At 36.9% G+C, this 14,239-nt stretch overlaps 1 protein-coding gene across 3 annotated transcripts in view; it reads left to right on the top strand.

Moving 5' to 3' along the window:
• Nucleotides 1-14,239, top strand: part of GADL1 (glutamate decarboxylase like 1) — a 187,157-nt gene that overhangs the window by 76,646 nt on the left and 96,272 nt on the right. For 2 of the 3 annotated variants that reach the window (XM_072153577.1, XM_072153576.1), the window contains one exon: nt 10,647-10,726. The exons of the other annotated variant lie outside the window; for it this stretch is intronic. In XM_072153577.1, the coding sequence (XP_072009678.1) occupies nt 10,647-10,726 (80 nt within the window). The remainder of the gene's footprint in view (nt 1-10,646; nt 10,727-14,239) is intronic. 3 annotated transcript variants of the gene reach the window in all.

Consider the following 14,239-nt stretch of genomic DNA (forward strand, 5'->3'; position numbering starts at 1 on the left):
ATGGATTCAGTGCTCCTAAACCAAGCACACTTACATGCTGATTTGTGATTCCTGATCCATTCTTCTTTTCGCTTTGGATAACTTAGTTTCTGATAAAAATGTCTTTTAATATTATTCAAACAAGTCTGGCTATGCCACAGAAGCCCCTTCTAGCTCCATTGTATGCTAATTATTTCAGCCTCCATTAGGAAAGGAGGCGGGCAACCCCAAATGGAGGCATTAATAATTAGTAGATGATGGAGCTTGAAGGGGCTTCTGTGACATACACAAGAGCTCCTGATTTTAAAAGATGATTTTCTCAAAAACTAAACTATTGGAATTAAATGAAGAACGGATCTTGTTTCGGCAGCCACATGTTAGTGTGCTTGGATTAGAAGCACTGCTCCCATTTGGTAGATTTCTTTACAGCCATAAAGTGAGGAACACCACCGCCATACAGTGAGGAACACTACTGCCATACATTGAGGGACACTACCCCTATACAGTGAGGACCACTACCGCCATTCAGTGAGCACTCCCTCCACACAGTGAAGAATAGAGTGAGGAACACTACAGCCATAAAGTGAGGAACCCTACAGCCATACAGTGAGGAACACTACACCCATACAGTGAGAAACAGTACCACCATGTTCCTTTATTCTTCCCAGAGTTCTCTGCCCCATGTAACACGTTGTGCTTGTGGCCATTTTGATAATAATGGGAAAAAAATTTTTTTAAAATTTAATTCGTTCCCACAAGTCAGTGTAAACTTTGGATTCATGAGGAATCAAAGTTTTCCTGAAATTGTACTAATTTAGAATTGTTAGAATTGATTCGCCCATCTCTATTTAGAACATAATCATACTTTTTGTTTTTATGGCCCAAGTGTATTACTTTAGGTTTATCTACATTAAAACTCATCAACCATTTCTTTGCCCATTCCTCCAGCTTCCATAAATCCATCTGTAATGCTACACTATAGACCTCAGTATTAATTACTTTACACTGCTTAGTAGCATCTGCAAATATTGAAACGTGACTGCGTAAACCCACTACAAGGTCATTAATAAAAATATTAAAAAGTAGGGGGGCCAATACTGTCCCCTTTGGCATTCCACTGGTAATGTCAACCCAATCTGAGAATGTGCCATTAATGATGACACTCTGCTTTCTATCTTTAAGCCAATTGCTTTTAAATATACACAGATCTTCCCCTAGTCCCTGCAGTCTCATTTTATGTACTAACCTTTTATGTGGAAGAAGAGGGGAGAGGGATTTCTCCTAGGCAGGTTATTATAGAAAATTCAAAAGGGGGTATCAATCAACCCAAAGGCACCATATCCAGGAGATTAAAATGTAACTTTTATTAGTAATCTATTAATAGAGTGACAAACAAAAAGGATAATGTCGAGACCTAAAAACACAGGAAAGCCGCCAATGGAGTGTAATGATTCAGCTAGAACTGGTCTTCCCGAGTAGCCAGACTAGCAACCAAATCTGGACAAATATAGTGGTGTACCTGCAAAGTGCAGTAACTCAAAATTGAGTAGGGCAGACCTATAATCCTGTAATGCCTCATCACTACCTTCCCGTTTTAGCTCCTTAAACACCTTATCTTTATCACTTATTGCTCTCTTTACAGTACTAGGCTTTTTTTTGTTTCTATTATGCTTTTTCACATCTGGTATGTGTTTTTCAAAGGCCTTTGAATAAAATATATAAAAATATAATGTTACACTTTTAAATATGTGTATAGAACAAAAGAAGTAAATTTTTGTTTTATTATGGGTCATATTAACATCGAACTAATGTGAATCTATGTTTTTTTCAACATAAAATAACTCAGCGAAGGGAGGGTAGAGTCTGCCAGCAGCTTTACCAATCAGCGTAGAACAATATATAATCTTTAGAGACATAATATTCTTGTTCTTCGGCAATCCGTCATTTTTGAAAAAAAAGTTTTATGCAAATTTGGTTCTCCGTAAACCATCAGTGAAGGCATATTTTTTGGGCCACTGTGTTCTTCTCTGAATTAATAACAATAATAAAATAATAATTCCTTTATTCGTATAACGCACACAGCTTACGCAGCGCTGCACAAAGATTGCCAACCTAATCAACCTACCAGTATGTTTTGGAGTGTGGGAGGAAACCGGAGGAAACCCACGCAAACACGGAGAGAGAACATACAAACTCTTTGCAGATGCTGACCCTGGGACTTGAACCCAGGTCCCCAGCGATGCAAGGTTGAATGAGGAACAGGGCTCCACAGAGCTGCCCCTTTAAATAATGATTGATGTTCCCCCATAGAAAAAAGATGTAGAAACAAAAGAGGCACCTGATGCATCAATAATATACTTTGCACAAAGATATAAAGTATATTAAGAATAATAATAAATCTTTATTTTGATGGTAACTCCATAATCTGCAACGCTGTACAGATTATGGGGGAGATATACAAACAAAATAAGGCATTACAATGCAATAACATTTGGAATCTGGTAGACTCACTTTGAAAGGGATTTTTGGTAGTACATATTCACAGAACATCCCATACGTATGTAATGGGTATGGGTCCCACCTAGATACTAAATATAGGATCCAGGTTTTAAAGCGCATTGTTTTGGCTTTTAAATAACATTTTTTCCAAATCACCAGATGTACTCTGAAGCTTATAATCCCCATTCAATACTGACTAATACAGTTGTATGCTATAAGTTTGTCTACTTTGTTGGACATTGATATTAGTTGCACTGAAATCATTTTGAAAGGTCAGGAAAGCCCCGGTGGCATTACAACATTCATTGCAATGTACTGTGTCTGAAAAATCAGACGGAAGCAGTAAACTAATCAAAAACCTTTTCATGACCAAAATGAGTTCTTTTCATACTGTCATAGAAAATGTCATGTGTATTTACTGTAAGGAATTTGAGTTAATTGTGAAAGATATTACTTAATCAATTTGCCGTTGTTATTTTTAGTATTTTTTTTAACTTACCTTCAAAGGTCATAAATTTTTTTAATATTTGGTAAAAATTCAAATAGATTGAATTTATATTTCCCTTATAAGGAGGTTACATGGCTATAAAGCCCCCTCTTCAGGCAGGATGTCCTATTAGAATATATGCACATTGGTTAATGACTAATGACAATATTTGTTGTCTAATTTGTTAACTAGCACAGAAAGCCTTCAGATTTGGTGGACATGGCAATTTATTTTATTTAGGAGGAGTATATTACAAATTTCTGGTAGAACTACATTTTAAAGTGAAAAATAGCTTGACTGTTGTTACTGGGGCTGACTATACAAAAAATGGAGCTAGAGTTTCAAATCCACTTTCTGTTTTTATTTTAGCTCCAAAGGCCGTTGCAATCCATTCTGTTGGACCCCTACCAATTTAATATTAATCCTCTATCTAATGATAGGTCATCATTATTTTAAACCTGTCAAACCCCTTTAACCTTTCTCTTGACTTTAGATATCCTGGAATGAGTGGCATGGGATGATCAGCTTCGTAAAACACAAAAAATGTTCCTTTTTATATTGTTGGGCAACATAGAAAAAATATGAAACTGGGCTTCTATGACAGGTTGGGATTTTGAACCGGCATATGTCTCTTTGATGGGGCAATCAACAAGAGGCCACCTGTAGTAATTTCAATGTTTTCATTAAAACTTAAAGGGGTATTCCCATCTGGGCATTTAAATTTATATTCATTTGCCATTTTAATTTAATTCATTTCTCATAAATGCAGCCATGTTGTCCCTTAGAAACGAGATAGCTTCCACGGATACGACCACCTCACATTTTGGCAGCGGTGGCCAGACGTGCGCTAATGAGTCCTGCCTGACCACCTGGCTTCAGCAATCATTACCACAGGACGGCTGTGGGACATGCAGTAACTCCCAGACATTTCATATACAAAAACTTTTTGTTTCTTTGTGCAATCTCTCCTGCAGAGGTGGCCATATCCAAGGACACAGGGTTGTTACTGAGGGACCATATGGCTACATTTATGAAAAATTATCTTCACACAGGTAAATTTTTTTAATGACATCTAATTGAAGAAGTGTTTATATATGGCAGATTAATGAATCTGGATGCGAATGCCCAGACGAGAATACCCCTTTAAAGAGTAACTCGGAAATTCCCTGGCCAAATATAGTTTTAGCACTGCTACAATAGAGTCTTTGACTACAAATCCTTCAATATCTATATCATACCGCTGGCTTCTTCCTAGCCTGAGATCTATCCAGATATATCTATCTGCTCTTTTCATAATGTTCTCTCTGGTTTCTCCTGATGCTTCTTTCTAGTTGTGACATCAACTTAGAGCACTGAGGCCAGAGCGGCTTTCCAATAAGGATGAGCGCTCATCTCACTACAATCGGGAGATTAAATCTCAGACTGAATCATCTCTTCAGGGTTACTGCTGTTCAAAACAGATGTGACCCTAACCTGACATATACATTCAATGTCATTACATCCTCACATCAATAGAAATATGCATTGTAGTTACAGTGACCGCTCCACATATTTATTGCACACAGATATGATGGATGGATTAGCCAGGCTTTTTAGATATCACTCTTCTTTCATTCCATTGAGGATTGTGGAGTACAGAGAATGGAGGAGACATAGCGCACACAGAAGTAAATAGTCTGCATCCTGTGTATCAGACTGTCGTGCTTATCCTATCCTAGCCTTGTAGAGAGATGGAGGTGGTTTGCAGAGCAGATTTATGGATGATATTCTGTGCACACTAGATTATTAAAATGGGAAGCTGCAGGAGGAAGGTGCATTGTGTGTCCGAACATAAAAGCAGAGCAATAATCACTGAGCAGAGATGGAGAAGGACACTGCGTAGCTCCACCTTCTCATCCTTTCCCGACCCTCAGGTTTGTAGTGTTACTCTTATGACGGTCCTTATTGATAAAAATGCTTGGCAAAGGATACTGAGGATAAGAGAGGCAGATACTTAGTGGAGAAACAGCTACAATAAGTTAATTACTTTATATTGAAAAAAATGTTAGTCTTCAGCTATAGGAGAAACTTTATTAACTTTACAGTTATGCTTTAACAACACAAGGATTCAAATTTACCAAAGGGGAAATCGATTTCATACAATCAAAATAGGTCCTTTCACATTAAAAAAAACTTTTCTACTTTGATTTGAATGTGTAAAATCATTGAGGCAAAACTTCATTCTTTTCCATCTTTCGGGAGCCTTAGTTGTTTTCATAATTTCAATATACTTTAAATTAAAGTCACACACATGGATCTCTTTTCCACGGCCTTTTTCGAATTATTAGATTTTTTTCCCAATAAGTAACGGTCCAGAAGGTGCATCCCCAGTAGGTTAGTTTTGATAGCATATGCAATTGTCAAAAGAACTCATGAGTCCATTAAACAATTGTCAAAATGGATATTATGCAGCCTGAACTGATTAATTTAAGTCAATGTATAAATAATTCATTTCATGTAAATGTATATTAAATCTTCCCATTTTTAAGTGATTAACGTTTCTATGAAAATGGATAACAAGCGCACAGACATGGGTAGAGAAAAGAAAAAGCACAAAGTTAAGAAAAAGAGAGATTTATTATTTAAGTGGTAATTTAGAAGACGCTGGTGGATGCACGGCAGTGGTATTAAATATTTCATGCAGCTAACAGCCCAGTCTGTGAAATTTAAAGAGATTGATTTTTTTTTTGATTGTGAAAAATGGTTTATAGAATCATTTGGGAGAGAATTAAAACAAAACCTTGGTAAACAATCCCTTTGTAATTAACATTCTTTCATTCAGCTCTATGACAAATCTGGAGAGACCAATTTATTACCAACTATATTGGCTTATCTGGAGAATACAAAAATCTATTATTCTATTATAAATCAGTGGGAATTAGACTTATTTTAGAATATTCAAAAGCGCACATATGCATAAGATATATTCTGAAAGATGTTCTTAAACTCTTTCACAAAAACTTGTATTTCAGGCTAAATGTTTGAAGAATTCAGCCTTTTTCCAATTTTTTTTCCATTGTGAAGAATCTAGAAAAGGGGACAAGAATTAATTCAAATACATTTTTTAAGGATGAAGTGGTATTTTTGTCACACCCAAAATACAGCTATATCTGGTTCCCCTTTTCTAGAGAACCGTGAAATAAAGCTGTGACAATCTATGTTAGTTCAAGCTTTTTGTCAAATGTTTTTGTTGGATCTCCCTATATTTCCCTTTTCAATAGCAGATATTGGTATTTATCTCATGACCTGGCATTGAGTGATGTCAGCAATTTTATCCAGGACAGTACATGAAAAGTAACCACTGTGGTCATTTACAGGGCTCAGTTTTGACTTTGGTACAAATGACATGTTACCTCAATCATATATAAGCATAAGATTAACTGGAATGAACACGATGTCTCTGCTGACTTCACCCAATGCCCTGCAAATGAAGAAGAAACAGCAGCCAACACTGGAAACAAGACTGAAACAACCCTTTGAATTTTGCTAGTGATTAATAGGAAAACACACACAGGATGCACCTTTAAAGGGAAACTGTCAGCAACATTGACCATAATAGACTACTACCAATATGTTAGTAAGCAGCAAAATAACTTTCACATGATGTTCTTTCATGGACTAGCATGGTGGATCATCCTTAAAATCAACTTTGAAGCGAGATTTAAATTGGTTAAAGTCAAGTAGGCAGAGTCTTTAGCAGTGAATCTCTGGAGTAGTTGGGACATATGTAAATGGCTCTCCTGAAGTCTAGTGCAGGAAGCCAATCACAGCAGAGGGGGCTTTCTGATGTAGAGAAAGATTTACTGTAGTCCTAACATCTCCACCTCCGTGACTTTGTACAACCATTTTACATCTCACTTCAAAGTTGATTTTCTGGATGATGCTACCGCGCTGGGCCAAGAATGAAACATGATCTGGAAAGTTTTAATCAGTTTGACAAAATACTGGTAGAGGTATATTAGGTCAATTTCTGCTGACAGGTGCCCTTTAACCCCTAGGCGCACCACGACGTTATACTACGTCCCCGGGGCTAGATGCTTAGCGCACCGGGACGTAGTATAACGTCTAGCTTCTGGGACCGGCTCACGAACGGAGCCGGTACTAGAAGCAGCGGCTGTCAGCTGTCTATCACAGCTGACACCGCGCTGTAACACCCGCGATCGGAGCCGGCTCCGATCGCGGGTGTTAACCCCTTACACGCCGCGGTCAAGCATGACCGCGGCGTGTAAGGGTGTTCCTGCTGTGGATCGGATCCCCCGTGCCGCTTACCGGGGGATCCGATCCTCTTCCGGGCAGCTCCGAGGACTGGCATGTGCCCCGGAGCTGCCCGGTCTCCATGGCAGCCAGACCCCTTCCGGGTCTGGCTGTAAACTGTCTGAGCATGCGCAAGCTTGCTCAGACAGTTTACACTGCTCTACAATAAAATAGTATTGTAGAGCAGTGTATTGAACTTAAACCAGTGATCAGAGCATCACTGGTTTAAGTTCAAGTATGTATAAGTAAAAAAAAATGCAAAAACAGTTAACACTACACATTATAATAAATAAAAAATAAATACATAAAATATAAGCCCCTAAAATGTCACTTTCCCATAAAAAACTTAATAAAGTATAAAAAACATAAAAACACAAAAAAACCCTGCATATTTGGTATTGCCGCGTCCGTAACAATCTGCATAATAAAACAGAATTGTTACTGGACCCGCACGGTAAACGCCGGAGGAAAAAAACGCAAAAAACGTTCCGAAAAAAGATAATTTTTAATTAATACCCTATAAAAAATGCTCTAAAAAGTGATTTTAAAAATTTTATGCACTCTAAAATAAGCCCACTAAAAAGAACAACTGTTCTCGCAAAAAATAAGCCCCTAACCAGATTTGTCAGCCAAAAAATAAAAAAGTTATGCATATGAAAAGATGGTGATGCTAAAATGAATAAGATTTTCTCCAAATTAGTTTTTATTCAGTACAATTGAATAAAATACACAAAACCCCCACATATTTGGTATCCCTGCGTCCGTAACAATCTGTATAATAAAACAGAATTGTTATTAGATCCGCAAAGTGAACCCCGTAAAAAACAACCTAAAAAAACTCTCTCTGAAAAAGATGATTTTTTATTAATGCCCTTTAAAAATGCTCTAAAAAAAGTGATTTTAAAAAGTTACGCAATCTAAAATAAGACCAATAAAAAGAGCTATCATTCTTGCAAAAAATAAGCCCTTAAACAGATTTGTGAGGTGAAAAATAAAAAAGTTATACATATGAAAGACGGTGATGCTAAAATTAACAACAATTTTGCCAAATTACTTTTTATTCAGTAAAAATGGTAAAAAATAAAAAATATATATAAATGAAGTATTTTCATAATCGTGGCGACCCATAGAATAAAAATAATATACTATTTTTATGGTATGGTTAACGGCCAAATAAAAAACACATAAAAATTTTCCTAAAAATTGATGATTTTCATTTCCTCCACCAACAAAGAGTTAATTAAATCTCACCAATTAGCTGTAGATGCCCCAAAATTACATACCAGAAAAGTGCATCTCATGTGGCAAAAGAAATAAGTCCCTATATGTCCACATTAAAAAAAAAGAAAAAAATTATAGCCTGTACAATGTGACATAGCAAATCTGATTTGGATGGCGCCTCCTTCCCTTCTATGCCCGGCCGTGCGCCCATACAGAAGTTACCACCACATATAGAGTATCCGTGTACTCGGGAGAAATTGGGTATCAAACTTTGTGGAGCCTTTTTTAATTTAATCCATTTTAAATGTTTAATTTTCCACCCAAAATGAGTGTATTGTGAAAAAATATTACAATTTGCAGACTGCACCTCCATTTTGTTTTAACCCCTATAAAACACGTAAAGGGTTAACAAACTTCTTAAAAGTAGTTTTTCATACGTTGAGGGGTGTAGTTTCCACAATGGGGTAATTTACGCGTCTTGCTATTATTTAGGCCTCTCAGTGTCAATTAGAAGTTGAGCAGGTCCATCTAAATACGGGTTTTGGCGATTTTACAAAAAATGTGAAAAATGGCACCCAAATTCTGAGCCTCATAACATTCTAGTAAAATATGTGGAATCTTAAAAAACCATGCCAACATAAAGCAGACATTTGGGAAATGTAAGTTATGAATTTATTTGGGTGCTATGACTGTCTGCATCAAAAGTAGAGAATTTAGAACGTTGAAAATAAAGAATTTTTCAAAATTTTTGCCAAATTTTGTTTTTTTTCATAACTAAACGCAAAAGATTTCATCCAAATTTTTAAACTAATTTGAAGTACAATGTGTCACGAGAAAACAATCTCAAAATCCCCTGGATATCTCATAGCGTTCCAAAGCTATAACCACTTATAGTGACACAGGTCAGATTTGAAAAATGGGACCGCGTCCTTAAGGCCAAAATAGGCTGTGTCCCCTAGGGGTTAAGGGTACACACTCGTTCATACAAAAAAGCAAAGTTGGAATATTAGAGGGATACTCGGTATTATGTCATTGCAGATACAATCTGCATGAAAATGTTTTTCTAGTAAAAGATACAGCATAGCTAGTATTTTCTTTTTAGTTAAACAGCTGCTTATTTTGTGCTTTGAGTCCAGTGGGTGGTCTTGAAATGATCTCTAATACGGAGGAGCGGATTTATCAGAACTTTGACTGGTCTGATGTACTTTTCTATACACAAAGTTGCATGTCCATAATTGAGACATTTTTGCTGAAAACATTGTGCAAAAAACCACCACCAGTATGTTGTTAAGCAGCTTAAAGTCTTTAAGATCATATTGATTTTGTAGCCCAGTGTGGTGGAATCATCTAGAAAATGCTTAGAACTGAATTCAAGCTCTCCCCATATCAGAATACCCCCTCTTCTGTAATTGACATCACTCACCAACCAACTTACATCTTACTTCTGGATGATGCCACCGTACTGAGCCTTAAAAACATGACCTGGAAGGTGCTAATCTGCTTGATAACATACTAGTAGTGGTTTATTAGTCAATGTCTGCTGGCAGGAAACGAGCGATATGCTGAAGGATATAATAATCCAATCAATGTATTTTATAAGTTGATATCTACTAAGTTTATCAGACTGGACTCAATGGAAGAGATGTATTAATGTGTAGTTTTATAAACCAGTGCAGAGTAGAACTAAACAGTTCTAAACACACGGATGATTAATCTGGTGCAGTATAAGACTGTCAATCGTACTTTGCACCTTCTATTATTTGGTCTAGTTTGCTGCACCACGATATCGAAATTATGGGGCACAGATTGAATTTTCTGGCGTGACCACATCCCCTTTTACAGATGACATGCCCCTCTTTAGAGGCGTCAGAAAACATCATGAAAATGGTCTTAAACCTTCAGTAAATGTGGCGCTGGGCATTTTCATTTGCAGATTTCTGGATTAACCAGATTGATACATCTCCCCCAGTGGTTTTCACTCTTGGAGACAATTTTGGAGATCATTCATGTTGCCCAAGTACCAGTTATTCATAATACACAAATCATTGTTCATTATGTATACTTGCTTTTTTCAGAAATCTGATTTTTTTTTATTTGCGTTAGACAACCTGAAATCTTTCTGTTAATTTTCCATCTGTATGTACAGTCATTATTTTGTTTTCAACAGTGTCACTACTCCATGAAGAAGGCAGCTGCTTTCCTTGGTATTGGCACACACAATGTGTATTTTGTTAAGGCTGATGATCAGTAAGTGGATACGTAATTTAAACTTTCATTTTTTTAATTAAACAAAGTGTTTGCAATTTTACAAAGTGTCGTTCACATGCTTTATAAGCAGATTCTTGACAGATACTTGCCTCAAAAAGAATGGGAGTTGGATTGTCGTTTGCATTTTCAATTATCATTGAGTTGGAATTCATTTGTCAAAAAGAGAAATAGTTTATTAGTCAAGAAATTGTGCAGAATGATATTTAACGAGGAACTTTTTAAAAACATTTGAGAAATGAGTAGTGCAGGTGATAATACATTTTGCATGTCATAATCTTTTTAAAGAAAAAAGATTCTAAGTCTATATTTTCAGCTTTTTTCATCTCTCATATTGAGCAAAGTTTCTGTCCTCCCTGCCAAGTCCATATAAATGATAAAAAAATTTATTTATATTAAATTTAATGATTTAATTTTTTTAGGAGTTATTTACCATATGTCGGCTCTGGTGTAGAAGCGTATAATAATGTCACATTCCTTCCTGCGCTGCCCGATACATCTTTAGTCTAGGCTTCTTGCTGTATCTGGTGGCTGGCTGTTCAGCACTTTTTCTATGCCAGGTCCTACCTGACATAGAAATATTCTGCAGCATGTGAGCGCCCCGGCCCTTTCGCCACCCTTTGGCCCCACTTCATGCCCCTCCACACCTACCTGGCAGGGAGCTGGCGTAAAGGGTGAAATAATCCACAGGAGCTGGTGAATCACCAGGCATTTGCGATTATTTCACAGCTGCTATGTCAGTTATCTGGCTTAGAAGCTCTAAAATAACCCCCAGTGTTGAATTATTTTCACAATCTGATTTAAATAAATGTAATCCACAATATCCCTCATGTGAATGTAAAGTGATGTTTGGTATTCAGATGGGAATTTTGGAGGTAGATTTTGCTGGATTAGATTTTTTTTAGAACCATGACAGAGCCCCTGATTTCAGAGTTGTAGAGATCCAACAGATTACATAATTTAGAAAACTACAACCTTCAAGGAATGTATCAAGTTGTATAGTGAACACTTTGATCCTATAAGTGATCCCATAGGGATTCCACAGACACCCCATGAATGTACCGATGGAATCGGTGGGGGCAACCGAGGGAACCCTCTTCAATCTGTCTTTTTCCTTAGCTGCTGCGATCAAGCTTGAATGTGACATTTTATGGGTTAAACTTTCCTACACAGAGATATTTCCTTGCAGTGAAGATCCAGGAAGGACTGTGCTATGTGTTGTAGCCTGTCTCTTGGTGCTGAATTTTACCCAAATAAGTTAGGGATAGGATGACTACCCTTATTAGGGATAGGAAGACTACCCTTATCCTAAACAGTAAGGACTCCCTGCATTTGGACAAGCATACTTGATTTACGACCTATGGAGGATCACAATAAGAATATATCTATTTTTAAGATCGAGCTTGCTTGGTCCCGAAATATTTCCAGAGTATCCTCCAATAACACTTTATGATGGGCCTCAAAGATTCATCAGAAGACAAGCTCTCTTAGATGTAAATTGCCCAATCTTAATTGTGGTAAATTTTTTATAGGTTGACATAGGTCACAAATTATTATTATGGGTTATTAGATCTTATTGATGATATATCCTACATCAGGATTTTATTGATGGGTGGTGGACTCTCAAGATCGCCACCTCTGGTAGACCAATGAAGCCCCAGTTCAAATAGAATAGAACTGGTATTATTCAGATGATCCTATTTCTCTAATTCAAATAAAATGTGAACATACTATTATGTGTACAAGGTTACTTAATGGGTCACATTTACTTAGAAATTCGGAAACTGCACTTACAGTGCTATTTCCGTGAGTAATGCTGGGTGCGGTGATTCACTAAGATTGTGCGCCAGAAATCATGAATCTGTGGCTTTCCCGACAGAGTTAGCCATCTTTTTTGTGGTGCATCTTTAACATATGATGTGTGATACAATTTGCAAGTTAAATACATGCTCAGTCCGAATCAGTCAAGAATACACTTCTTAAATACCTGTGCAAGCTGTTTTAGCCTAGAAAAACATGCACAGTCTGACAAAAGTGTGCTGACTAGTAAACAAAACGGCATCCCTATGAATACTACAAGGCCACATTCTTTAACAGGGCTTTAACATTGTTCTTTGTGTAAATGTAATCATATGCATAGATTCCCAGCACTTCTCTGAGAGATCTGTCTCGGTGCCAAAATATAGTCACCATCTTAAACCGCACAGATGAAAAATGTGCAGTAATAAAACTAACTGGGAACAAAGTAATTAATATTGTGATTTGTTATATATGGCCAATACATATGCACACTGCAAATAAACTGTCAGTTGTACAATACTGTAGTCCTCCAACTTAACCTACCCCAAATGTTATAAGATTTTAGAGAAAGAGGTAAAGGGAAAAGGAAAAGCTGTGAGAGTGAAAAAATAAAATATACCGGTAACTTTTATTAATTAATTAAAAGACATATGGTATCTCCCACTAATCAGATATCCTTTGTAAGGCATCCTTTGTACTGCCACACTTTATCACAGTCTTAGGTAGCAACCTGGGATGAATCAACAGGAAAAGGTCCCCCTCTGAATTATTAATCTTTTCTGTTGTTGTATACTGTCCCTTTATGTGTATATATCACTAGGGCACTAAGGAGTCAGGCTGAATTGCGCTGGAATGGCTAATAGCATGCAATTATTACGAGTTAGAGAAGCATTGGAGACAAAGGCATCTCCACCCAATACCGCGGCGTGGTACCGCACACTGACTGGCTGGTACTATACACACGAGGAGGCGAAGCCTCCTTTTTTTTTGCCCCACAGTTTGGTTATGCAAAAAAGATTGTAAATTCTAGCTATACTCATCATATTAAAGAAAACAAGAAGGCCAAGCAAATTAGGGATTGAGGTAGGCCAGAACAAGTAGGCCTTGGTCAGATGGAACTTTATGAATTTTAGTAAGAAATTATGACCATAAATTTCCCCTAATCTACTTACTGTTCTTTTTAGCATTTGATCTTATTGCCACATCTTCACTCAAAACTCATAGCAGGTTGTAGCAAAGTGCATAGATAGAGAAGAACCAATATTAGCAGTAGTAGGGTGAAATGGGAAGATTGAGGACTAGTAAGAAGTGGGTTCCTCTAGCGTAGCAAAGACTGCTCTTACACCATAGGGAAGGTGGAAGGTATAGAGTTTATACCACCATGCGGTTTGCTATAATAGGAGCTGATAAGTGATCAATAATCAGGAAAATATAGTACATTACTGGCACTGGACTTAAAAGTGCTAAAAAAACTGAGCAAGAGCAAAATGAAAAGATTATTAAAATAAAATGAAATAAAAACACAAAAATATTGAGCAGTAGCCAAACCTTATAAAATGTAAATTTACATAGATGACAATTTTTTTTGGATGTATTATTGTTGCTTATCTTCAGTAAAAGAAATGTATTTTACATTATTGTACAAAGATACTGTCACCATTCACATCAATTTGTGTCCCCAGTATGGCTCACTAC

Source organism: Engystomops pustulosus, chromosome 5, assembly GCF_040894005.1.
Source record: "Engystomops pustulosus chromosome 5, aEngPut4.maternal, whole genome shotgun sequence".
In the NCBI taxonomy this organism is placed as follows: Eukaryota; Metazoa; Chordata; class Amphibia; order Anura; family Leptodactylidae; genus Engystomops; species Engystomops pustulosus.